This window comes from Channa argus, chromosome 8 (genome assembly GCF_033026475.1).
Source record: "Channa argus isolate prfri chromosome 8, Channa argus male v1.0, whole genome shotgun sequence".
Classification (NCBI taxonomy): Eukaryota; Metazoa; Chordata; class Actinopteri; order Anabantiformes; family Channidae; genus Channa; species Channa argus.
The window spans coordinates 20263083-20288708 of record NC_090204.1 but is presented as its reverse complement, the minus strand read 5'-3'; the positions used below and the strand labels follow the sequence as shown (position 1 = coordinate 20288708).

Below are 25626 nucleotides of genomic sequence, written 5' to 3'. Positions count from 1 at the left end.
ATTTTTCTGTTGCAACTTTGGTAGAATATTGCTTGTTCACACATGATGCCAGTACCTAAAGTTCAGAAAATTATTTTTGGCCCATTTTCTATTCTTTATCAAGTGGCAGGTAATAGGAAAAAAATAACCATCATAAATATTATATATCAAAACAATTAATTGAGTCCCTTGAAAGTCCCTACAATGGTACATGTCGTGCAGACATGCAATGCCCAATATAACACACAGTGGTGGATGAAGTACTCGTGAAGAGGTAATGAAGTACTCACATCATTACCCGTTATTAGCAGTGTAGAGGTTCTCGCTTACAAGTGGCATTCAGAATATTATTCAAGTAAAAGAAAAGATTTATTAAAAAAAAAACCTTGTTACTGTACTAAAGGTGCTCTTAAGCGTTATGGCTCATGTTACATGAATGAATATAATAATATTTGATTAAAATTATGATGAATTAATGTGTTCACCTTAATGTGGTAATGATGGAGCATATTTAACAACCCTATACACCCCATACATAAATGACTTTATGCACTGCTGGATAGCTTCTGAATTTTACACTAGGATTCAGTCAAGTATTTTTTTTTTATTATACTGTATTTTGCATTATTAATCAAAGCCCAAAGGGTAATTAGAATTATCAAATAAATGTAGTCAAGTAAAATACTCAAGTAAAGAATCAATCAGTCAAAATTGTCTTTAAAGGCAGAATCGAGTGAACGTATTTTCCACCAACGATAAAACAGAACTCTTGAAATCCTAATGCATCACCAGAATTTGTTCACTTGCTGAGAAACTTTACATTCTGCTGTAAGTGCTGTAAGAGAGATTCACAAAACTTCAACACTTCACTATAATGGTAATTATGGCACAAAGTAAATAATAGTTTACAGTGGTTGTATTTGGACGGAGAGGCAGTGGCAGCTAATCTCTAGAATTACCAATGTGTGCAGCTGTACCTGGGGTTGATTGTTCTCACATGGATACTCACAGCATTAGCAGACGGAGGAGGAGGTAGTGGCAGCCAGCGGCCAGCAGGGGGCTCATGCTTAGTGTTACTGTAAAGGTTAATGTTCAAAGTGCTGCTGCGCCCCTGGCCGTGACCCCCGCCCTGACAGAGCATGCCCAGCGTGAGCGTGTTGTGCTTTAGGACACCACTCTGATTGGAGAAGACAACATCACATGACATGGGTGAATGGAACGTGGCGGGGTGGGGCGGAGCCAACGCAGCGGGCTGCAGCGAGGTGACGACACACTGTGAGCTCCACAGACAAATAAACAACAACAACAACAACAACAACAAGAGCAGCAATAACACTGATAAAACAACAACAACAACAGTGCAGAGTTGCTGAAAGCACAGAGGAATGTTAGCTACTGATCACTCAGTGCACATGGAACATTGTGTCACATAAGCAACAACTGGTTGATCACTTTTCAAATGAGTTATGCAGTAACATGTGGGTATATAAACAAACAATAATCCCTAATTGAAAACCTACAAAGTTTCATACTGCTATGTTAAACGTCTGTGGGTTGGGAGACAATGTGTTTCACTGCTTCACTTTACCACCATCTCACTGCTCTTCAAAATGCCAACACCCACTTTGGTTGTTGTCTGATTAGTCCCGATTCTCCTCTCTGTGGAAGCACGCGTCCTGATTAGCATGACATTTTTAAAAATGTGTTTATTCGTTTTCTTGCTGAGAGTTAAATGAGAGAACTGAAGCATCCCCATGCCTAGAAGAAACGTGAAGCTGGAGCCTGGAAACAAAAAGCCTGGAAGCAGTAAGACACAGCTGACTCAGGTAAAACAATACCGCTTACAACACCCTAAAGAGCAGGTGAATGTAGATTTTTAAAAAAAAATGTCCTTTTTGTTGACACTGGACAGACCAAAGCAAGCTGTTGTTATGTGCTTCCAAGGTTTATGCTGAGTTAAACTATAGCTTCATATTATTCATACAGACAGGACACGAGTATTAATGTTCTCATCTAACTTTTACCAAGAAAGTGAATGAGAGGATTTTCCAAATCATATTGTTAAATGTAAAAATGTTTTCCTAAAAATTTGCTATAATTACATCAGAATGTCCTTTTCTTTAACAAGTGTTTTTTTTAAACACCTAATAATATCAACCACCAAAAAAGTTCACCATGTTCCTATGAATAAGTGATGTAGCTTAAGCTAATAACATTTATTGTTGTTTCAGATGGTTTTTAGATCAATATTCCAACTACAGTACATTAATAAAAGCCCACTGGAATAATTTTAGTGGATGTTTTTCACTTGTTTTAATAAAGGGTTTTGGACATATCACCAGATCTTATGGATCATTTGCGGGACATGTGATTTCCTCAGCACATATCCACAGTAGTGAGTGCGCAGTAGGTCAGGCTGACAGAGCGACAGTGTGGAGTGGACACATGCAGCCGGACACAAATCTGGCCAACCTTACAACACAGACTTACACAAATACATAAAGGGAGGATCTGTCAAATGCTGTATGCATTTTGTCTGGGTGAGTGAGTGAGTGAGTGTCTATAGCTCCCTCCTCGTTGTGTCTGCTTTGCCTTGACGTACCCTGTCCAATCGTTTGGCCTCTATGTGCCTGAGTAGTTGTTGCCTCCAATCGGCAGGCATCTTGGAGGTGATGTCTTCAGGTTTCTGTGGTATGGCGGGTCTTACTTTGATGGTGTCGTCAGGTGGTTTCTCAGGGCAGGTTGCCAGGGTGTAGTCAGGGGGCATCTTTTCCAGCAGGGCAGCCATGGTGGGACGAGCTGACACTGGACGAGCCTGAATATTAAAAATATAAATAAATTCTGTCGGACTTGATTTTCATATAATCATTTATTTAAATCATCTGTTATTCCTCTGCATGCTAATAATGTGTCATATTTTGATATTGACTATACACACTACACTAGATTTGGTTGCGTGATCGTGTGTTTGAAAGGTGCCATTTATGTGGGCATCTCACGTGAGAGCTGAAACAGGACAGGTGTGGTGGAAGACCTAGCTCACGCCTTTTGAGGGTTTGAGGGAAAGTTCATTTTGAAAAAGCGCTTCCTCTGCCAGTTCAGATTGTTTGATTCACATTAGATTTATTGCTGAACTATTGAGTGGAAACATGTGAATGCACGTAGTTCACAAACAGCACCAATATACAGTAAGGATGCTTTAGCAGCAGCAGTAAGAAACTCAGGGTCAGAATGTTTAAAGAATAATGACTTAAATTAGTATGATAAGTATTTATTATTAATTCCTTTCAAACTTTTAGCTTGTTGCTTTAGTTTAACACTGCAATTGTAAGGCCTCAAGTTTAGCTTCCTAGCCTTCCTGTGTCCTGCTCTTTGATTTTGAATTGGGCCAGATTATTGGAGCTGCTTTGCACATGCAATCAGTAGGCTGCATCTTACTATTTTGGGTAACTCTGACTTGGGCGAAATCCCGAACACCCTGAAAGGAGTATTCATGAACATGGTATTGCCTTACACCTCCTCTACACTGCTTAGACTACTGTTACCATGACCTGAACACAAGTAACTGGTGGAAAATGAAGGGATAAATATTGTGATGCTACTGTAACATATTCACCTCAGAACATCACCGATATCTTGTACTGAACACATTTGATTTGAACTATTTGAAAAAAAAAAAAAGAAACAAAATAACAACAGCAAGTAAAGCAATATTTCGTTGCCTACTGGACAAGCTCAATATGTTTCAAAATAAAATTCTTCAGTATCAACTGTTTGTCTCCAAGGTATTAAAATAAAGTGTTCAACGACACACATGTTTACAGTAGTAGTTACGTCAGACTACCTGAGATGCTCCATAGGTCTCTGTACTGTAGCTCCTGGCAGACAGGGGGCGGCGCTGAGTCAGGCTTTTGGTCGGATACCCAATCATGGGCTTCTTCTGCTCCTGGTAGGTGGGATAGTCATCATCATAGCGGCCATTTCTCTTGTTGTGCATCATCTGGCTTTGGCTGTCGGCCATGTTGGTAAGAGCCGAGTGCTCCATGGGGGTGGAGTAGGCAAGAGCCCGACCGTAAAGGGGGGGATCCGCCTGAGGAGAACAAAAACATCCACGTGGTCTTTCTGAATAAAACAGTAGATACAGTGAATATTACTAGATGTGAAATCATTATTAGTAGCGTGCAGCTGCCTGAAACATTCAAATGATTTCTGTCTCCGGAGAAGTCAGTCCTAAATAGACAGATACAAAAGGCGTTTGGTGTCTTAGCAAAATCACTAGTTATCATCAAAGTAATTTTAGTTTAAAGTCAGTATAAAGTAGCTGAAGCAGATTTCAGTGAACTGTGTAACAGAAAAATGATTCTAAAAATGAGCCTAATCAACAACCACCTAAAAATGGCATCATGTTTACTGTACTGCTTTTTTTATTCTGCTTAGTGTCTGGTAATAATGCCCATATTTTAGGCCATCTTAACACAAAAACAGAGAAGCGGGTTATAATTGCATCCTTAGTATCGTCATATTCCAACAGACGACCTACATATCGTATACCAGCTTTTACCTGCTGTCTGTACTGAGCTTCCTGCAGCGCCTCCTGCTGGGCTTCATGGACTCTGCGGAACAAAGCAAGCTCTGTAGAGCTCACCAATGAATCTGCTCTCCGCAAAAACCCTGGCCTGGACCGCTGTGTTGGGATTGGCTGCTGCTGCTGGCTGGTCGGACCATCCTGGCTGATTGGAGATTGGGGGAAAGAAAACATCTCCAGTGGTGGATACGCACGATACCGAGGGCTCACCAGCTCCTTGGGTAATGTCTTTCCTGTTTGACTGAGGTACTCCAAGGCCTTCGATGAGTGGTTCATATAATCTGGTGTGTTGGGGAAGGGTGGGGGGACCCGACGGTCCATGGTCACCTGATTGGTGAGAATGGTTACAAGTCCATTAAAGCTTTTAGGAAACAACTGCAATTCAAAAAAGTAGGTGTAACTTCACAAGAAGATGTTCACACCATGCTTCTTACCAAACCACAAAAATAGAAGCATCTGGTTTCTTCTATACAAAAGGTCCAAATTCCTTATACAAAATAACATGCACACTCACTTAAAACATTCAAAAATAAATACTCCATTAAAAATTTCGTGTCACCCACAAAATGTTGCTTTATTTAAGGGCATTTTCAAACCTGAAATCTTCATTTCTTTTGGTCTATATCACTAGACCAGGTTGTACACCTGGTCAATTTTCCCCTTGGTTTGGTTATTTTTCACGTGGAAAATCCATGCAAACCAAAATGCATGACTTGTAGCCCCATGAGAATGGTTTTGCCAGCTCATTGGTTACACAGATCTGGGACAGGTCATAATGGAACACGGAGGACAATTTATTTATAACAGGGGCAATTATCGGGGCAGTATGCCAGGCAAAACTGGCAGCAGATCCTGAGAGCACTTTGGAAAAACTGTTATAAAATACAGCAGTGCCTTGTAAATAAGACAGGCTGTCAACTAGCTGTTTAGCTAAAACATGCTGATTTGGGCCGGATCAAGTGAGGATCACACCACAAACAGCACCGGTGTTTGTTCGGGACTCGACAAACAATTGATCCAGTAAAAAGGTATTTTTGTGGTTTTTTGTGGCCTGCACTCAAGTATGATTGCTATGTGCAGACCCACCCAAAAGAACCACACCAAGGGGGAAAACCAACCAGAGTTTGATTGAGCTCAACTAGATGAAGTAGGTTTAAAAACACCCCGAGGTTTATAACTGAAGCACTGTTGATAAAACTTTCAGCATATTATTACCCGAATCTGTTAGGTAAGTCTTGAGCTGCTAACCTGGGGATTGTAGTTCTGGTCGAAGTGGTAGGCTTTATGTGGGATGGAAGGTTTTTGGTTCTGGTTGTTGTTTCCATGTCCTGGGAAACCCAGCTCATCATCTAACATGGGGGCAGACTGTGACCGAGACATGCTAGTCTGCTCCATAGAACCGGGCAGTTCTTGGCGATCCAAACTGGTCTGTTGCTCAATGGATGAACTGTAGCTGTCCACAGGAATACTGTACAAGGAAAGCAAGAACTTTTTTAAATTAATTGTTGCGATCACGGCATTGCAAATTGCTGGAGCTGATAATATTTGCTTATCTTCTCACGTAAAGAAAGATAATCATTTAACTTAACCTACCTGTAGACCTTGAAGGAGCCAATGTCAATCTCATCGATGCTCTGCGACTTCTTAAACTTGGATCTTGTCTCCTTCATCATTGGGGACAGGCGGTCTGAGCTTTTACTCATCACCACTGTCACCTTGTTGCTCCCACCGACACTGAGCTGATCCTTCCTGTTCTGCTCCCCCTGATTGTCGTGGTACGTCCAGCTGCCGGGCAAAGGCCCTGGTCCATGTTCCAGCCTTTGTCCAAAAAACAAACAAATAAAAAACCCAAAAAGGTAATAGTCAAAGAAAATTGAACAGAATTTTTATTATTCTTTTTCCTTCTGATTAATTGGTTGACAGTGAAGTTATTTAAAAGTGGAAATGATTTCAGAGAAAGGACAGAGAGATTCAAGTTATTAGAGAGCACTTCTTTTTAGTTTTAGTTACTGATTCCATAAGGATAGGCAAATCGACTAACTGCACCTTCAGCCAAGGTTACAAATGCTACTGTGATGTAATTCGTTAAAATGAAAACCTACAAACCCTGAGAGTGATAAAGCCTTCAGCACAAACACATTTCGGAGCTCGGGAACTTACCTTGGGTCCATGTCCTTGCGGTCGGGGTTGGGGCTGGAGGTTGGTGTCAGGTCCAGCTTGGAAGGAAAAGCAGTTCTATCCTCCAGTGGGCTAGGGGTCCGGGTCCAATTCTGCCATGGATTCTGTGGCGGCCCAGAGGATTGCTGGTCATTATCTGGGGTGGAGCGTTGGTTGCTGTGGAAGGGGAGCGTCTGGGTGTCCAGCTCCAGAGGAACTCCTACAATTCGCTCTTGTCTGAGGAGTGGGCGGCGCCCATGTGTCGACTGGCTTCGAGGCTTGGAACCCAGCGGAGGGTTTCCTTGACTCGAATTAGATGATGGAGCGTCCAGAGGAGACTCCTCAGCATCAAAGCCTGTGTTGTCGTAGTGAGGCGCCTCGGACCAATCGAAAGGCTCGCTCAACGGGCGTCGATCCCCACGCTGCTGTAGAGTTCCTGATGGAGGGGTTTCTCTCTGAGATAGCAGGGGCTTGGAGTCAATGGGCTTGGGGAAGGACTGGGCCAGTCTACAAATGAATAAATTATTAAACCTTAATGATAATGATAAATACAGTGAATTGCGCTGAGGTGCAACACGTCATTATTATGTACTGAATCAGAGCCGGTGGGCACAGAGACCAGCATAACTTTCTCTCTCTGCAAAACATCAACTTGACAAACATCCATGTTTGTTGTAATTAAGATTTCTGAGAGCAACATTCAACAGAAAATATTAATGCCTTCAACCTCCCTCACACCCACTTGCTATTTGTTTGCAAATACCATGTTTCACAAGTACACAGTGAAAAGAGACAAGTGTACAGATTGTGATCTGGGTATGTGAAGTAACAGTCCGAATGTCCAAAAGATGAAAATGAGCTTTCAACCTGCAGGGGTTCCTACTAACGAGGAGACATGGGGGAAGCACAAGGACAAAGAAACAACTTTAAACATTAGATTAGATATCCATTGATGCAGAGGTTCTTTTTTGGGGGGCTTTTTTGGGTATTTGTTAACAAATTAACAAATACATTTATGTGATTAGGAAAAAAATATGTTGAGATAATGTGTCGTTAAAAAGGGTTTAGAAATATATTTACTGGCATCAAGCTCCTGTCGTCACAGTTTCTGAAGCTACAGTAAAAATGTAAGAAATATGGCAACATGTCATTCAAACCTGCTAAATCTGTCAAACTTAATCATAAGTTTGCTGCAATCAGGTAATAATTTCAGTAGAAGGACCAAGCCTCATTTTTTTCTTCTTCTTGTACTATTACTGAGCCCTTGTCCGGACAGCTTTGAAGCAGAGGAGAGAAGGGCTGAGAGAGAGACAGAATCCTGTATAGAAATGTGCAGCATCCTAATGAGTATCTGACCTTGACTGAGCAGGCAGAGAGATGAGAAAGACACAGTAAGATGGAGGGAGGAGAGGATGGATGCAGTAGCTGGATGATAGATGGAGAAGTGGGAAGGATGGAATCAAAAGATAAAAGGGGATGATGGATTGTCACCTGTTTGTCCAGTGTGTCTGAGGGGCCTGGTCTTTGTTGGGGGCTGTCAGCGCGGGAGCGTGAGTGTGCGTATGAGAGTGTGTGTGTGAGTGTGTATGCGAGTGTGTGTTGGCAGGCGGGTTGGAGGAGCCCGAGGAGCCTTGTGAGGGGGAGTAGTCGGAGTAGGTGGCCGAGGAGCCGCTGTGGTTCAAACAGTGGAGCTTATCCGCCTCTTCATCAGTAGACTCTGCACACCGATGGAGAGACAGACAGGTCTGTTCAGTCAAAACGTCACATCCTTTTCCTTCTGATAAGACTCTTTTACAAGTGCTAGTGGTGTGTGAAGAAAACATACTTCCCTTAGATGTTCATGATAATATCAGAAGACTTGGTGACCTAAGGATACCATCAGGGGACTCACTGTGAAATTGTGGTGGGTAAATGTGGACATCTGTCTGTTGATCATCAGTGTCATGTCACACATTTAGAATTTAAATCATAACTTTAGCAACCAGTCGACACTGCAATATAAAAAAGCTATATACACAGTTTAAGGAAACACACCCCCAGTATCTGTTCCTGAACAACTCAAACACCACTTTACATCTTTTAGCAGACACGCTACCTCTTTGGGACATGGGAAAATTATTATTCATTTATAGAACTATTCACTAATATTTCAGAGACCAGACGAATTAGAAGAAACATTTGAAAACACTTATTTCATTGTTTCTTAGGAGATGGAAACATTTGATTTAACAAGACGCAGGAGTGTTAAAGTAAGTTGTTTTTATGTTTTTTTATTTGTTAAGTGAATCACTTGTCACGAAAACTTCAAATTAATTTGGTCATTTGACTTGTACAGACTATTGGATGGATCTAGAATCCTGGTTAAAAATGAATGAACTGTTGGGATGTTCTGAAATTCAACTTTTTACTCTGTAAGATGTCAAAACTTGAAAAGGTGATAAGAGCTACAGCAAGTTCACTTTGTTTCAGTTTTTTTTAGCTATTACTGGGAAGTTGATATTGTAAATAGAATGATGTTCAGGCTCAATGCTCGCTGAGGCCCAGATAGTGTCCAACACATGCTGAGAGGTAAGAAAGCTCATGTTACTTTCTTATTCTTGTCGTCTGTCTCCTAACCCAGATTGCTGTGGTGCTCTCATTATATGTTTGGACAATATTGAGTCCACCACAATGACGCAACGCATGGCCTGGTTATAAAACATTCATTTTACAGCTTTGTAAAATCTTTATTTAACCAGACGTGTCCCGTTGAAATCGAGGCAGTTTGCAGTGTGTTCTGTATTTTTCAAGCATTCGGTTCCTAAATGCTGCACCTGGGCTTTTGGTTTTGCTAATTTATTGTGTATTTTTAGGTTGAAGTGTGTTGATCTCTCCACTTAGCAGTCATGAAAATTAAAAAAAGAAAATCCTTTACGCAAATACCAATATTATCAAACCAGCAGGCTTATGAGCTAGAGCTCTTTATTAACTTTGCCACAAGATCCTTCATTAGGAATTTACACTCACCAAGACAGACAAGCTGTTTGATTTTCATTTCACAGAGAGTTCCCTGAAGGCAGAATAGATTACACCAAGGAGCTCTGAATTTTATGAAACAACAGTTTGAGAGCGAGCTAATAAACTTTCCGTTGCTGAAATTAAAGGGACACACATATTTAGAACCATATACTAAAAGTGTGTTTTCTCAGGGCAGTAAAATGAGATAATCAGATAAAACTAAGGGCTTCGGATCCAAAATATGGAAAAGGGATGAGCCTAGAAGCTGAGGTTTATGGTATTCACTGCTTCTGTATTTGTTATGTGCTAAAACAATTCCCCTGCCACCATGACTAATTAATAGACAAATTTACAACATGCCCCACAGCACTTTACGGCCGAGCACATGAATTTCACTGCGGTGCATTACGTGTGCAGCCATGTGTCTACATAGATGTGCACAGTTTAAGCCTCTTCGTGTACCTGTACAGGGTAGAGCAGTACCTTTCTTGTCCTTGCCCAGCAGCACCACCTTTGGTTTGTACATCGGTGGCTCCACCAAAGTGGGCCTCATGTCAGAGATACGGATGTCATTGGGAGAGCCGCCCATCGAGTCCTGAGGGAAGACGAACGCAGGTTCATGTCAGGTAGCTACAGCAGAGTACAGCAAGACTCCTTTGGACATCCGAGCCAACAAGTTGGTGATAGTGACATAAGTTGGAAGTCCTGTTTTAGTACTGAATTTAAGTCTGCAGAAGTGGAAAGCTACCAATAATCGAACTTCACTGGATCATCTAAGATTTAAATAAGAAACATATTAGCAGGATTTAGCAGTAACTGTACAACAACCACCATAAATTGATGTATTGATGGTGCATTTTCTGCGAACATCCTTGTCGAGGCCGTAGCAGTGCATTATTGTTTACACCACAAAAGCCATGCGATCAATTAGATTCCAGAGTGGTTAGATTGATTGATCACATGTGGTCTTAGTGGTTTTTTGCTGGTGATCCGAATGCTCAAGGCAAATTTAATATAACAACTTTTTAACAAACTTTGTAAATCCATTTAGAATTTCTTTAGATGTGCATCAAAATGTGTGCGTGTGAGTGTGTGTGTCTAACAAACCTCAGAGCTCTCAGTCAGGTCCTCTTTGTCCTTCCTCTTGGGAATGTCGATGCCAGAGTTATGCATTGATCCCTGATCCATTAGCTGAGACTGAGAGAAGTCCTGCATCTCTCTGTCAGTCACCTAGAAAATGTACGATCAAACACAACTCTGAATTGTTGTTTGCATCAAATGAGTGGACACATTACATATATTGTACGTCAGGGTGTGAAGGGGGGGGAGGTTTAAATGTCAAATATTTTATTGTACAAATAAGGCTAAGACGTTGTTTTGAATGTTTCAGCAGTTTCAAAAAGTTTCCCTCCTTAGCAAACAGTTGTTAAATGCTTTGAATGCTGCTGGACCTTTGCAGTTTTCTGTGGATGTGTTTTCTACCTCTTTCGGAGGTAGGGGCCATGGTTGTTCGTATGATTCTTTGCTGAGGTGAGAGTGTTCCATGTTGGTGCCTGCCGAGGTGGCAGTGCCTGTGCTCAGCTGGAGCTGGTGCTGGTGCTGGTGCTGGTGCTGGTGCCCGTGTCCTGCGTGTACGGTTTTACCAACAAGGCTTTGCACCGACTTGACCATGTTCTTCAGGTCCTCCGGATATGGTGTTGGGTAGCGTTTTAAGTTTATTTCCACCTACAAGTAAGAATGGAAAAGGGTTAAGTGTAAAAAAAGACATCCACTGAATGTGGACTTGGAAGGAATATTAAAAAACAAACATCAAATACACATATACACATATAGCTTTGGTTATAATCTTTCTGTCAATACATTTATCATTGCTTGTAAATTTCAACATCCTCATTTTCCTTGTGTTGATATTGCTTTCAATAGTCTTTTGTACTACAAGAAACAACTGAATCATCAGAGACATTTTTTGAAAACCAAATTCACTCAACAATGAGAATCAACAAATATTAAAGAGAATTATTCTAAGATCAAAAGTTGATTGGAAATTTTTAAATGTTTATCACCTTGTATCAGGCCATTTTCAGAACACTTCATAACAGCTAAAGATGCCTCAAAAGGTGCCCAAAACAGAGCATAACCTCAAAATAAAGTGATTCAAGTTGCCGAACGAAAGGAGAGTCTCTGGGATCACTATGCCGTGCAGCTCAGGAAAAGGCAGAGGTAATGGTTTCAATTTAGTAAGACTGAAGCCATTAATAAAAAACACATGACTGGTTGTGCTGTGTCACCAAAAAGCTGAAAACCTTTGTTGCCTTTGTCCAACCACTGCGACCCTTTGCAAGTCCCAACCTTGACCCCTCACACCACTTTAAATACAGAATGACAAGGCAGCATATCGGTGCAGTTAACCTGCTTTGAATATGCAGTGTGTAAGAGGCTCAAGCGCCACCGGCCAGGCTTTGCAAAGCTGTCTATCACAACAAATAACGCCAAACACAGAGACGGCAGAAAGAAAGACGAATATACTAGAGCTGACCTTGACCTTCCCAGAGTTGTCCTCCTCTTCTTTCTTGTCCTCAAAGTCAAAGGCCACAGTCATTCTCTGCTGTCTCTGCTCCTCCCACAGAGTAGGATTAAAGCTGTCGCTGTCTGACTGGTAATCTGCACACACAAATATACAGTACTGGAACTGCAATGATAGGTCCTACACGGACTCAAAAATACTGCTGCATACAATTACTGCACACACACACACACACACACACACAGACAGTTTGTACCCTCATCATGTCGTGGTTGCTGAGGAAACATGTAGTTGGTCAAAACCTTCTGTTTGGTGTCTGGGTGGGCTTCTGTCTGCAGTGGAATCAGAGCCTTGGACTGCAAATGAAGACATATGTTTTATTAGGTATTCTTATTGGGACTTTCATGAATTCCTTATCCAAGCCTAATCTAAGAACAACGGCACGGAAAAGGATGTAAACCCCATGGATTTATCTGTATTTGTGTAAAGATTGTATGGGGGAAAATGATCAGATGGAAGAAAACCATGCATGAACCAATGTATGGTTCCAGTCTGTATTAAATACAGTCCTTGTTTTGCCCGAGAAATCCAAATGCCTACAATTCATAAAAGTATAAAAAGGAAAAACTGCAAAACGTCACTTTTATGAAACCACAACATGCACATTTGACACTCTTGGCGGCAGCCCAGCTGGACTATAAATGGACTGAGTGTGACTGCTCTCCTTAGAAGTGGGCACCCAGCTAAGATGACGACAAAGGTACAGTGCAGGTAAAAAAGAAGCCCAGGGTGACAGCTAAAGCCTTAAAGGAATTATTGATCCTGGAACATAGTATTATAGCAAATCATAGTGCATGGCTGCATGGAGCATAGTATCCGTGGCAGAACACCACAGAGGAAGTAGGCGCTCTCCAAAAGGGCATCCCCGCACCCATAAATACGGCTAAGGGCACATTACACAACATTACTGGGGACATTTGCCATGGGCTGATTAAACTTAAAGCAACAGAGAAGCTGTGAAATCTCTCAAAAGTCACCAGACGCTCAAAGAATCTGAGCTGAAGCAGTTTTATAAAGCCTCTTCTGAGTTCTGTAAAGATCTTGTTAAGGCATTTATAAACTGCAAGGGTCCAAGAGTCCAGTAAAGACACCAAAGATTATAATTGTTTGTGTTGTAGGACTAGTTAATAAAGAGTTCATACACCACATTAAATCTTTGACATTGATCAGCTTTTTATTTGAGATTTTGACTTGAAACTAAACTCACTTTGTATTAATGCAAATCACTTGGGAGGAATTTGCAAATCAATTGTGTCAACAAGGGAAATGAATTACAAATAAGGGAGACTAATTGAAAATTACTACTTCAGCAGTGTGAAAATAATTTGCATGTTCAGTTGCACCTCATATGAATAAAATGTTATCGCAATTAGAAAATTACATTTAAAGTGTATTAATCAGGAATTTTTCACTTTACACGCACAACCCTTTCAGTTCTCCTTGCAAATTTGAAAATTTTGTAAACGCCACGTTTTTTTTAAATACATTCAAGTCCAGTAATTTTCCATGAAATGGCAAGAACAAAGGCTGAATGAGGGTTTGAAGTTTGATAAAGAATATGCACACATACATAAGTGGCAAGTAAATCTAAGCGTGAACTGAGGTTTAATAAATTACATTTGAATTTTAAATGTGCTGTCTTCTGTAGCACTTTAAAAATGATCTAGTGTTGTTGCGACTTAGATTTAAATTTCATTTAACATCTTTGACTAAACTTTAAACTAAACATGTAAAAGCTTGTATTTTGAATCACGTTACAGCAACAGCAGTCTTTCCGTGCAACAACAGAGTAGTAGGCTTCTGGCTATGTTGCTAGAAATTCAACAATGACTTTTTCGACTATTTAAAAAAATTACTATAAAAACATTTTTACAAGTGTGACGCGTTGATGTTGATACCTCCCGTGACGCAGGCTCACAGAACAGCAAAAGCAGCAAAAGAGGATATTCTTGAGCAGGCCTTGCCATTAAAATTAGAGAAGGCCAAACCCTGTGTGTCACATACTGACACCATGTCTATATGATGCCACATGTTTTGACACAGTGTCAGTATTTGACACCTTTGGTGGACTGATTTCAACTCTAATGCTAATTTTATTCCCAAATATTGCATATTACAGGTTTTGGTAAAACATAGCACTTCCTGTTGATGTTTGTGGTGTTCTCACTGCACACACCTGAATATGTAACAGGCAGGTCAGAGGAAAAAAAAACTGAGAAACACCCACACTGTGGTCTCGCTTTCTGGATAACTCTGTAAATGTTAACTTATACATCTAAAGCAATATTAGTACTTGAAGCACGTGTATTACTACAAATGTATTAATACAAAACAACACTGCAGCTTCTGTAATTTTATGTGTCTATGGAGGATGTTTTGTTTTTGATTTTGTTAATAGCAAGCAGAGCAGCAAATGAATGTGAATGGAGAAAGATTTCAAAGTAAGTTTTGCACACAGCAATTTGATCAATATAGTTGAATAATATTACGGTGGCCCTGAAAGCTCAAAGAACTGCAATTGTGAAAGCACGTGCAAATAGACAAAAACAACTTCACCAATTTGAAAACACAACCAAACTGAGAAAAGCTCTGCAAAAAGAGAAAAGCACAGCAAAAGCCACAACACATCGCAAATGGCTCCGGGAGCAACTAAAAATACATTTACAAATCTAAATGACTGTCACTTTTTAGTTTCCCTTGGAAACATTGCTACGACAGTATTCTCCAACATTCCGGTGGCTTTTTGCGGCGCTTTTTCCTTAATGCTGCACCTTTGTTGTCAAATTGGTGGAGTTGTTTTGGTATTTTTGCTTGTTTTTTGTCTATTTGCATGTTCTTTCTCAAATTGCAGTGCTTTGAGCTTTCAGGGCCACCGTACAATAGAAAGGCTTTGTGTGTCTGTACTGCATTGCACAGACTCTGGGACACAGTGTGTGAGAGAGAGAGGGGTACCTGATTGTCAGAAAGCCACAAAGCTGCCAGGTCCTTCAGCTTAGTAAAAGTAAACGGTAGATTCTTTAACCTGAGAGAGAGAGAGAGAGAGAGAGAGACAGAGAGAGAGAGAGATGTTCCTTCTGCCCACACACAGTACAGCCTGCAGAGCACGTAACCATGGTAACACTCTTATCCATTCCCGTGGTAACTGCAGGCCGTGGAAGCAGCTAAAGCAACACAACAATCATCGACAAAGAGTTTTGTGCATGTATGTTTGCGTTTGTACCTGTTGTCACTAAGGTTAAGGACTCGTAGTTTGGTCATTTGTCCAATCTCATCAGGAAGAAACTCTAGTTTATTGGACCGCAATGACATCACGGTTACGTTCTTACAGTTGCCGATCTGCAAAAGACAAACACACACACACAGATTAAATTCATCAGATCACATCATGCTTAATTCTGGTACTGAACAATGTCTGTTGAAACAAGTTACGAATAATATTAGGGCTGCAACTAATGAAATCCTCAACTGTTTAGTCTGTTAGATGTCAGCAAATTAAGACAAATGGCTTTTACATTTACTATGATCTCAAACTGATTACTTTGTTTGAACGGTAGAAAATCCAAAAAGAGTCCACTTACTGTCATAAAAAGCAAAGACCTAAAACAGCACTTTTACACTCAAAAGAATTTTTGGGATTCATTTATCAACAGATGACTTTTACGATTGCTGATCATCAGAATTGTTACCAGCTGATTTTCTCGATTGCCTAATGTGTTACTGTTCCACAAAAGCCATCTCTTGCAGGGTGCAAAGCCTAATGTAAAAACCTGCTAATGCTCTGCATGCAATTCGAAATAAATGTTCTGCAAGGAAAATGGCAACGTAAGTATTATTATAGAAAGAAAAACTCCTAATGAACTCCAGTAAATAACATCAGTGCCAACTAATGTCCAGGCCACAACTGCAGTGAGGATTTGCAGCTGTTCGTCATGTATTGATCCCCCTACCTCCCGGGGCAGCTCTGTGAGGAAGTTCTCATCGCCCGCAAAGGTTCTCAGGTTGTGCAGGTAGCCAATGGTGGGAGGCAAAGACTCCAGCTCATTACAACTACAATCCAACTCCTCCAACAAAGACAGACTAGGTGATAGGAACAGAGGCAGAAAGGAAGAGACTCAGAGGAAATGACATTGAGTAAGGTAGCAAAATTTTAAATTTAGATTAGTCATGAAGATCTTTAAAGGATAAGGATGGTGCTTTACATTATTTATCCTACTGTCAACAAAGCCTATGAACGACCAAATACCAAGAATGAATCAACCCTACTAGGTAGTATAGGCTGTGTCATATTGTAAACACATTGTTGAGCCACACTGCTGTGCTCTGTGTCACGTTCCTTCACTGAACACGGGGCTCTGTAGTTTGTTTTTAGTTAATCCTACACCCACCATCCTACTACTCCAGTCAAACGCTCATTAGTGCACAAAACATGTATTTATGTGGAGCGGAAACTAGTCAACAAACAAACAGACATTTGCCAAAAAATACCGTTCTAAGCTGTTTTTTTTTTTTTTTTAATGAAGCTGGTTCAGTGGGAATGAATGGAGCGATGTAAAAAGGTCATAAAGTATTAAGTTTTGAACTACCACATTGCTGATTTTGGTTTCTTTTTTCTTGGGATATGTTGACAGACACAATGACACCAGCCTTATCCTTTAACTTTTTATAATGAGAAGGAAAACAGCCGTAACAACAAATTAGAGGGAAAAGGTCGTCTCATTGAAGAATCGGCCACCTACATGAATTTGGTTAGATCTGATGCCTAAACCTCTTCAACCTTGAGCTCAACTTTTCCATTCTAACAGAAATTACAGTAAATTCCATGGCAGGCCCTCTACAGGACATCCTGAACCCCCTTGGCCTAGCAGCACGCCAACAGCAGACTAATTTTAATCAGACAACAGTTTTACATTAATATACTGTCACTGTTAACACTTCATTAGTCTGCTGCTATTATTCCCAATGGACCTGACCACCTGGTCCGCCATTGGGCCTGATGGGAGTGAGGACAGGAGAGGAGAGGAGGGGAGAGGTTCCTATCGTATATTAATATACACAGCAAATTTTCTACCAACAAAGGTAAATGAATAGTTTGGGGTTTTTTGTTTTGTTGTTTGCTGATCATAAAAACAATATTGAGGCACTTTTGATATGTGAAAATACATCGCTTCTTTCACTGCAATGTGATAAGATCGTAAGTAATGTCTTATTTCTAAGTTCAGCTGTGACTTATATGAAACACTCGCACTAGACTAAACGCAGCAGGTACATAAGTAAGTTACAGTCAGTGGATTTAAGACTAATTTCACCCTTTATACTTATTACTTTGCAGGCTGTGCTGTTGGTTTGTTGTTTCTTCGGTTCCTTCCTTCTTCCTTCACAAGTTGTAAACACAGTCAAGATTAAAGCTAATTTGTACTTTACACATTTAACTGAGTATTTCTGTTGTTGAACTCACTCTGACTCTGATCATATTTCTGCGATTGATTCACGATTTCTCCGTCTTTTCAGTTTGTCGCCTACTGTTCTCAAACATTTTTGAGAACAGTAGGCGACGGTTTGTTTCAGTTTGTTTTAGAATTCGAAGTTTGTTTCTGGGTGTTTTGAAAGAAACAAGCAATAGGTGATGTAGTTCCACAGATCCCAAAACCCAAGATCAAATTGTGGCTAATAGTGTAAATACATACAAAGCCTGACAGAACTGGGAAAAAAAAACAGTTTAAAACTACAGTGTGTAACCTTCTCTCAATTTCTTTAAAATATAATGTAGATATATTACATAACTAATGAATGTGGAGAGGGGATGACCCAGCCTCAAAGAACATTTGCAGACATATTCGAGTCTAAAGGTGAGAGAGACTCTTCCTTCTACTCAATCAGAGAAGGCCAAACCTTGTGTTTTGACACAGCGTCAGTATTTGACACCCTGGATAGATCATTTTGAGTCTCATACTACAGCCTAATTCCTACAGGTTGCCTTTTGTAGCTTTAATTGCATTTAACTGCAAAATTGATTTATTCACTAAGATGAGTGATATTATCAAGCTAACAAAAACAAAGACGTGCACTAAATACACTGCAACTTTGAAAGATGCCGAATCACTTTACTTCAGTGGGACTGTACAAGCTTGACAGGACCTTTAAACCTTGAACCATTGCTTTAACTTTAAATAGGCAGTGGGAGACCCTTTTCACAGATCAATCTGTACAGCTATACTTACACCGGTCAGCCACAAGAGACCAGTTGGCAGCTACACCCGAAGTTGTAATGCAATGTGTGCACTGACACGTATTGATCATGGGAAGCATTCAATTTTTCCCATGACTATCCTTGTCCAAAACAATATTAAAACCAACAGGTGGGTATTAATGTTTTAGCTGATCTGGGAATATGATGGCACTGCTCAAAGTTATTATACAGTAATAGCCTTAAAACGCATGGACTAAAAGTAAAACTTTTATAATCTATGTACTGAAGTAGGGTAATCTATGTACTGACAGTGTCTTATAAAGTGGAATACATTGTTCTTTGGTTGAGGATACAGGCATAGACTTTACCTAATACAGTATAATTGCATTATTGTCTAAATGTGACCTAACTAGTGACATGAAAGTGTCATATACATTTCAAAAGTTGGGTAATAAAGGGATCACAATTATTATTAATAAGAAAAACACTTGGAAAGCCAGAAAAAAGAATCTTATATGGTCTCATCAGAGGGGGGGGGCAATGAATCTACAATACTACTTATTGAGGCTAAAAGCTGGGACTTGTTCAGGAAGACAAAATGTTTGTGCAGCGTTCAGATACAAATGTGCCAGGTGTTATGTTGATATTAAACAGAACACAGAAAGTGGTTTAAATATGAAATCCATCACAGATAAGGATTGTGAGCAGCAGTATATTCCAAATTCTTAATAAATGTTTCAGCAAAAATAAACAAAATCAACTTAACCCAACAGATTTAATCAAGTTTGTTGTATTTTGACTGTCCTTCCAAAATTTTACCTTGTAGTGAAACAAAGACTTAATGACTACTGTGAAATGCGTTTCCTGTCAAAAATCTTTTTTTTTTTTTCCAGATGCAACTAATCAGATTTCTGTGATTAAATCTGGACTGTGATGGATTATAATAGAGTAATCACATTACTGTAATTATTTTACATGCAATCATTTCCATCTAAACCCTTTCCAGGGTTGGGTTCAGTACATTTTCAATTAAGGACGTGTATTTCGACCCAATGTTTAAAAGTGTTTTGGTGAACGTGAACATAAAATTGTTATTTCATGCCTGAAAGCTGAAAATAAAGCATATGTTTGCATGTAATTTACATAAATTCAAGAGGTTTCCCACAATGATGTTTGTATCTGCAACACAGTTAAACATCTATCTGTCTCTGAACGCACCCCTGCATCCAGGAGGCTAATGTTACTCACCCTTGCTTGGGCTTCGCACTAATGCCACGGCAATGCAGCAAACACAACACACAAACCCCCCAATTATCAGCCAGCAGAACAACACAGCAACTAACAGCAATAAACAAGGAAAACAACAACCTACCAGAAACAAACAGTCACCTGCTGAGATAATATAAACTGACAAATGATACTGTTGGAGATATTTTCAAAATAAAGCAAAGGTCTGTACGTGTGTGTGTGTGTGTGTGTGTGTGTGTGTGTGTGTGGAGGTGGGATTCCTACCTCCCGATGGTGTTGGGCAGTGAGGTCAGCTGGTTGTCATCTACCTTCAGTGTGGTCAGCTTCTTCAACATTCCTACAGCACATGCAAAGGCACACAGATTTGCATCGACACGCAAACACAAAACTATAAACGACATGCAAGCAAAGCTATCGATGTGTCAGAGAGACACACACTGAGCTCCGATTAAGAGACATATTGTGAATTATACTTATACTACGTCTCACCTAGATCTCACCTGAGATATGTCCAGTACAAGCACAACCCCAGCGGGAATCTAATTATCTGGTCTAAATGTATATATACATATAGAAATATGAACATATATGTGTTTGTACCTATAGAATCAGGGAGGTGCTGTAGCATGTTGGAGGATAGCAGCAAGTCTTCTAAGGCCTCACAGCCGGAAATGTCCGAGTCCAACGTTTCAATACGATTCTTGGCCAAGTCCAAGTACCGCAACTGGCGAAGCTTCCCTATCGTCTACAGAGAGGAGGGCGAGGAGAAACAGGGACATATGAATGATAAAGGAACAAGAAATTAGCAAAACTATTAAAGAAGGTTGTGTGCAAACGCTGTACGTCCAGTGCCGTATAAATGTTCTCACCCCTGGTATAGACTGTAGAGAGTTGTTATCCAGCCACAGCTCCTTTAAGTTGTGGATCTGTTCCAAAACCTCCGGCTATAGCACACAAACAGAGGAAAACATCAACACATACTAACTACATCCATGAATGAATCCATCATGGAGCTAAGAATTTTCTTTAGTGCATCCATAGACTTTGGCAGAAACAAAGAGGACAGAAAAAAAAACTGTTGGCAAAGTGAGGCTGGCAATCACTCCCTAAATGCCTACTCTCTCTTGGCAGTGAGCAGAACATGCAGCCATCCTATTCCTGTCATAGTCAACTTCCTGTCTGAACCTGATGCTCGGTCTTCCTCCTCCATGTTGCCGTTTCCCATTTCAGGGTCCAGCTGAACCTGTCCCTAAATGAGACAGCCTAAAGAGGATTCACCATATGCCATGTTGGGTCTTGAAATGTGAAGGAGGTGGCCCCTGAAACAGAACACAGCATCTGTGTTTCTGACTCTGCTCTCTCTCTTTGGATTCCCACTTATGTCTTTCTATCTTTTCAGCGCCCACATCTCAACAGATAAAATAGTTTTGACTGCTAAATGCACATATATGACAACCAAGAAATTGGTATCTTCCCTCTCATTTACTTAATGAATTATTTAGGGCTACACATAAACGTGTTACAGTAGATCATTCTCACCAGTTCAGTGAATTCATTGCTACCCAAATCCAACCTCTCCAACTGTGTCAGCCTGTGGATAGACCTGAGGAGGCAGAACACATTCTTATTATAGTCCGGTTTGAAATTACACAGGATACTACTACTAATAATAATAATAATAATAACACTTTTAAAGGAGTAGTTTGTTGATTGTGTCCCCGTAAGTGTGGCTCCTAATCTAAATTTAAATGTAGTGCCTGCAAAGTGGGCTTTAGAGTCTCATATTTTGGACAGTGATGATTGCACACAGTGCTCATACAAAATAAAAAGGAATTAAAATACCATAACTAACTGCAGGGTGTAGTAGATTGAAATGGGTTAAACGTGTCCTATAGTTTGACACATGACTTATATGCATCATTTTTAATATTCATATCATTTTCTTTTAAACACAGATTCCCCGGCGCCTTTTAAAATATTAGTAGAATATGATGATCAATGATGTTTAAGGTTTTATGGTCTTTAGATAAAGTGTCTACTGCATTACATGTTGGTTAGGAAATACTTCAACAGCCATATTCACAAGTAGGGTGCAACAAGAAATTCAATTTAAAAAAAGTAGTAATAGTATCACTGAAATGACTATTAGCACTTTATCCAGTGTAATTGAAATCCATGTTAATCCTTAACTTTGAAGGTCATAATATCAGTCCCACCAGGATTTAACAGAGGATTTATATTTTTTAAGGCATCTTAATATGCCTGCTTTCATGACCGCTTTACTAAATAAAAGTGGGAAGAATATTCCAATGTTTTTATCATGTTTTAAAGTGTAAGGTTGCGCAGAATTCACGGGGGATCGGTTGAATTACAGACAACATTTAGGTTTCATCAGTATTCAGGAACTATTGTCATGGATTAATTAATCTGCACCCCTGGGAGGACGATGAGACAGTTAGTAATACCATGTAGCAGCCGTGTGTGTGTTGCACTTTGTGCTGTGCAGAGATTACAATTCAAAACTCTCTCTTTCTTTCTAACACGTTTGGCTGCACAAACACCCACAGACGCATATGGTGGTTTCTCTTACTTTGGCATGGTTTTCAGGTGATTCTCTCTCAGCTCCAGGATCCGTAGTTTGGAGAGTCTGAAAAACAGAAGGCGCAAAAAAACGAAACAAAAGACCATTAACCGTGTAACTGTAGTTCTCTCTGTCTATTGCAACAAATGTTACTAGAAATAACAAGGAATGACACATAATAGAAAATAGGCACAACAGGTTTCTTTTTATTAACCAAATATTTTTAGCTTTTCTAACATTATAACTCTAATGAAAGGGCTTTTATTTTGATCAAATTTTGCAATGAAGCTCCTTTTTGTCGCTGACCCACAATGAAAAAGAAAAAAAGAACCTTTTTCTAAGTAAACTTGGAAATTGTGGTTAATCATTAATACATCTCTGTCTGCGCATAATGCATAATTTTATATTTGCCCCAACAAAAAAATAAAATAATAGAGAAGCACAATATTAAGGTCAATAAACGTGGGCATGTTTGCTTTTTGTCATACTTTATTCTACATACGGTACAATTGATACACTCACACATAAAAAAAAAAGGAAAAATAATCGATTGCATGCATCAACTTACCTGCCAAAGTTAGCCGGCAGATACTCCAGGAAGGCATCGTTTAAGAAGAGCTGGGTGAGATTCAGGAGCTGTGTGAAACCATCTGGGAGTCTTGAGGAGAGTTTGAGAGAGAGAGAGAGAGAGAGAGAGAGAGAGAGAGAGAGGGAAAACAATGTAGATACAGACAGAGATAAAGAAAAAAAAACATATGCAAAATACGAAAAGAGAATAAAAAACCAATAGTTTGTCCTTTAAGGCGCTCGATGGAATTAAACACCGACAGCGTTCCCACACCAACCCCTGTAGAAACATTTAGCTGCTGCTAGCCTGCAGATGACTCATCTGCTGCAAGCAAAGACACAAATGGAGCAAAAGAAGCGTTTCTCTCTGCAGTACGGTTGCATGTGGTCGTGCTTCATGGAGATTATACCGCCGACAGGAAAACAGCAATTACTAAGATAATACCTGATGTTCCATGATCTTCAGTAGCAGTATGAAGTATGATAAACAACACCAGCACTTTTCTCTAGTAGTTATATCACCTAGACTGTGTGGTATATGAACAGGGATACTTGTGTTTGCATGGTGTCGTAGGATGCAGGAAATTACTATATTTATACATCTAGGATATATGTAAATCCTCTGTGGTGCTATAAACACATGTATTAGAATGTGTAAAAGAAAAACAAAATCTGTTTGAACAGAAAAATCTGTTCAAACGGCTAAATACATGTCAAATACATCAAACAGTCCATGTTCATTTAAACAAACGGGTAAAAATGTAGAGCCAATGTTTTCCCTCGGGTTGTTAAGATGTTTGATCAAATTCCATAATATAAATACGCAATTTACCTTTCCGTATTTAGTTAGTGCCGTCGTGAATCTAAAACGCAAACCAGCCTTTTACATTTGCTGCCATCGACCTAAAAGTGCAGCTGATGGTTGAACTTTGCAGCGACATTGGAGAGAAAGATTAACACCGAGCGTGTGTTTGCATCTTACTTGGTGATAGGGTTGACACTGGCCTCCACCACAGACAGGCCTTTACAGCATTTTATATTATCTGGAAACTCCTGGATACCTGAAAAAGAAATGTGTTGATTTATTATGACAGTGTATTTAAAGCTATAACCATTAGTTGTATTAGTATACAGTTGTCTACAGTGACTTTACAGTATTTGTTCATTTTTATGTTAGATATGTAGGATACCTGTGTTACAGATTTGATGAAAATACTACATCTGGTTGTAGTCAGTTGCGCATCTGTGCAAAACATAACTGATCTTTACCGTTTTTACTGATGTCCAGCTCTTTGAGGTTGACCAGGCTGGCGATGGTGGTAGGCAGGTTGGACAGGTCGTTATCAGGCATGCTCAGCTTCTTTAAGGCCTGGCAGTTGAAGAGTTGCTACAGTAAAAGGGAATATGATCAATCTGTTGGCAAAATCACACTGCTTTTTTATAGGAAGTTGTAAAATCAAACAGAGCAACATCGTCAGCTGGAAGAATGCACCACTCGATTGCTGTGGACGATCTGTGTCATTTTAGGCTCCTTTTTTCTAAACATTGCAGAATTACTCTCCATACAGGGGCCCAGCTATAGACAAATCACTTACCAAAGTAAAGTTAATGTGACATTTTGGGCCAACAAGTCCCTTAAAGTACACGAGGATTCAAGAGAAAATGGCAGTTTTTCCTTCCTAATGCAGTCTGTTACAGTATAAGTCACTGACTGACAAAACTTACAGTTTGCTATGATTTTCACGCCATCCATGTGCTGTCTGCACTTTCTTTTTTTTCCGTGTACAATGTGTAATTTACAATGTTCTCTTATAATTACTACAAGCATATATGCTCACACACATTCATTCATTCCAAGAGTTCGCAAGTCACCCATGTTGCATGTGCTAAAAGAGCGAAATCTGTGTCATTAAAGCCAAATGCACATAATAAATGTTGTTTGTGCATTTGAGGACAAGATCATTTCAGACAGCCAGCTTTGTATTTCTCTTGAGAAAAACATAGGCAGTGCTGCTTAGTGCCCACAGGTCAAGCCAAACTACTGTACTTAAACACACAATCACTTTCAAGCTCACACAGTCTCCAACTCACTTACATTAAGGCCAATCACTCTGGCAGCCTCAATAGCTCTTATACAACACACACACACACACACACAGTCAAGGCTGAGTGATTTTTGTAGTTCAATTCAAGCTTGACCTGCCTCTTACACAGCCTTGCAACATTGTCTCCATTCATGCAGGATATATTTAGAAATGCAGTTGAAAATCTCTGTCATTTAAACCAGGACAGGACATCAATAAAATGAGACAGTTCCCCTATAAACAGCACCTGTAATTTGCTGTAAAATATTGGAAGGACAATTTGCCTCATCACTGCCCAGATTTTCCATGGATAGGATGCCACCATGATGTCACAGTGTTGCTAAACGAACCTTTTCTTCACATCCCATGTTTCCTGTCCAACCAAAGACTTCAGAGGCTATATAAATTATATTTATATAATGTATGTGGTTATTTACACCTTTTTTTCCCCTCAGCTGTTCACACTATAAAACAATGACAACAATTGAAAAAAATATTTTCGGGTCTTATGAGGATTTGCAGTTTTTTTTTTTTTTTTATTGTTTTGGAAATATTTTTAAAAATAGTGTTTGCATGTATAGTGTAATTTGCATTTTTTTTTTCTATTTTAAAATAAATGAAGGGATATAAATAACTTCAAGTGAGTGGCTATTTAGC

General features: G+C 39.8%; 1 protein-coding gene across 21 annotated transcripts in view; it reads right to left on the bottom strand.

Moving 5' to 3' along the window:
• Positions 1-25626, bottom strand: part of lrrc7 (leucine rich repeat containing 7) — a 97120-nt gene that overhangs the window by 11043 nt on the left and 60451 nt on the right. For 12 of the 21 annotated variants that reach the window (XM_067513759.1, XM_067513758.1, XM_067513757.1 and 9 more), the window contains 25 exons: positions 24155-24272; positions 23868-23946; positions 22887-22976; positions 22328-22384; positions 21277-21340; positions 20607-20681; positions 20338-20482; positions 20002-20074; positions 19738-19755; positions 16250-16379; positions 15523-15638; positions 15255-15324; positions 12499-12598; positions 12255-12379; positions 11201-11443; positions 10826-10948; positions 10181-10313; positions 8213-8438; positions 6725-7228; positions 6158-6382; positions 5813-6032; positions 4541-4891; positions 3824-4069; positions 2582-2794; positions 989-1231 (listed from right to left, as the gene is read on the bottom strand). In XM_067513759.1, the coding sequence (XP_067369860.1) occupies positions 989-1231; positions 2582-2794; positions 3824-4069; positions 4541-4891; positions 5813-6032; positions 6158-6382; positions 6725-7228; positions 8213-8438; positions 10181-10313; positions 10826-10948; positions 11201-11443; positions 12255-12379; positions 12499-12598; positions 15255-15324; positions 15523-15638; positions 16250-16379; positions 19738-19755; positions 20002-20074; positions 20338-20482; positions 20607-20681; positions 21277-21340; positions 22328-22384; positions 22887-22976; positions 23868-23946; positions 24155-24272 (3987 nt within the window). Of the gene's footprint in view, positions 1-988; positions 1232-2581; positions 2795-3595; positions 3641-3823; positions 4070-4540; positions 4892-5812; positions 6033-6157; positions 6383-6724; positions 7229-8212; positions 8439-10180; positions 10314-10825; positions 10949-11200; positions 11444-12254; positions 12380-12498; positions 12599-15254; positions 15325-15522; positions 15639-16249; positions 16380-19737; positions 19756-20001; positions 20075-20337; positions 20483-20606; positions 20682-21276; positions 21341-22327; positions 22385-22886; positions 22977-23867; positions 23947-24154; positions 24273-25626 lie in introns of those variants that run through there. The other 9 variants (XM_067513762.1, XM_067513756.1, XM_067513764.1 and 6 more) reach the window with 9 other exon arrangements.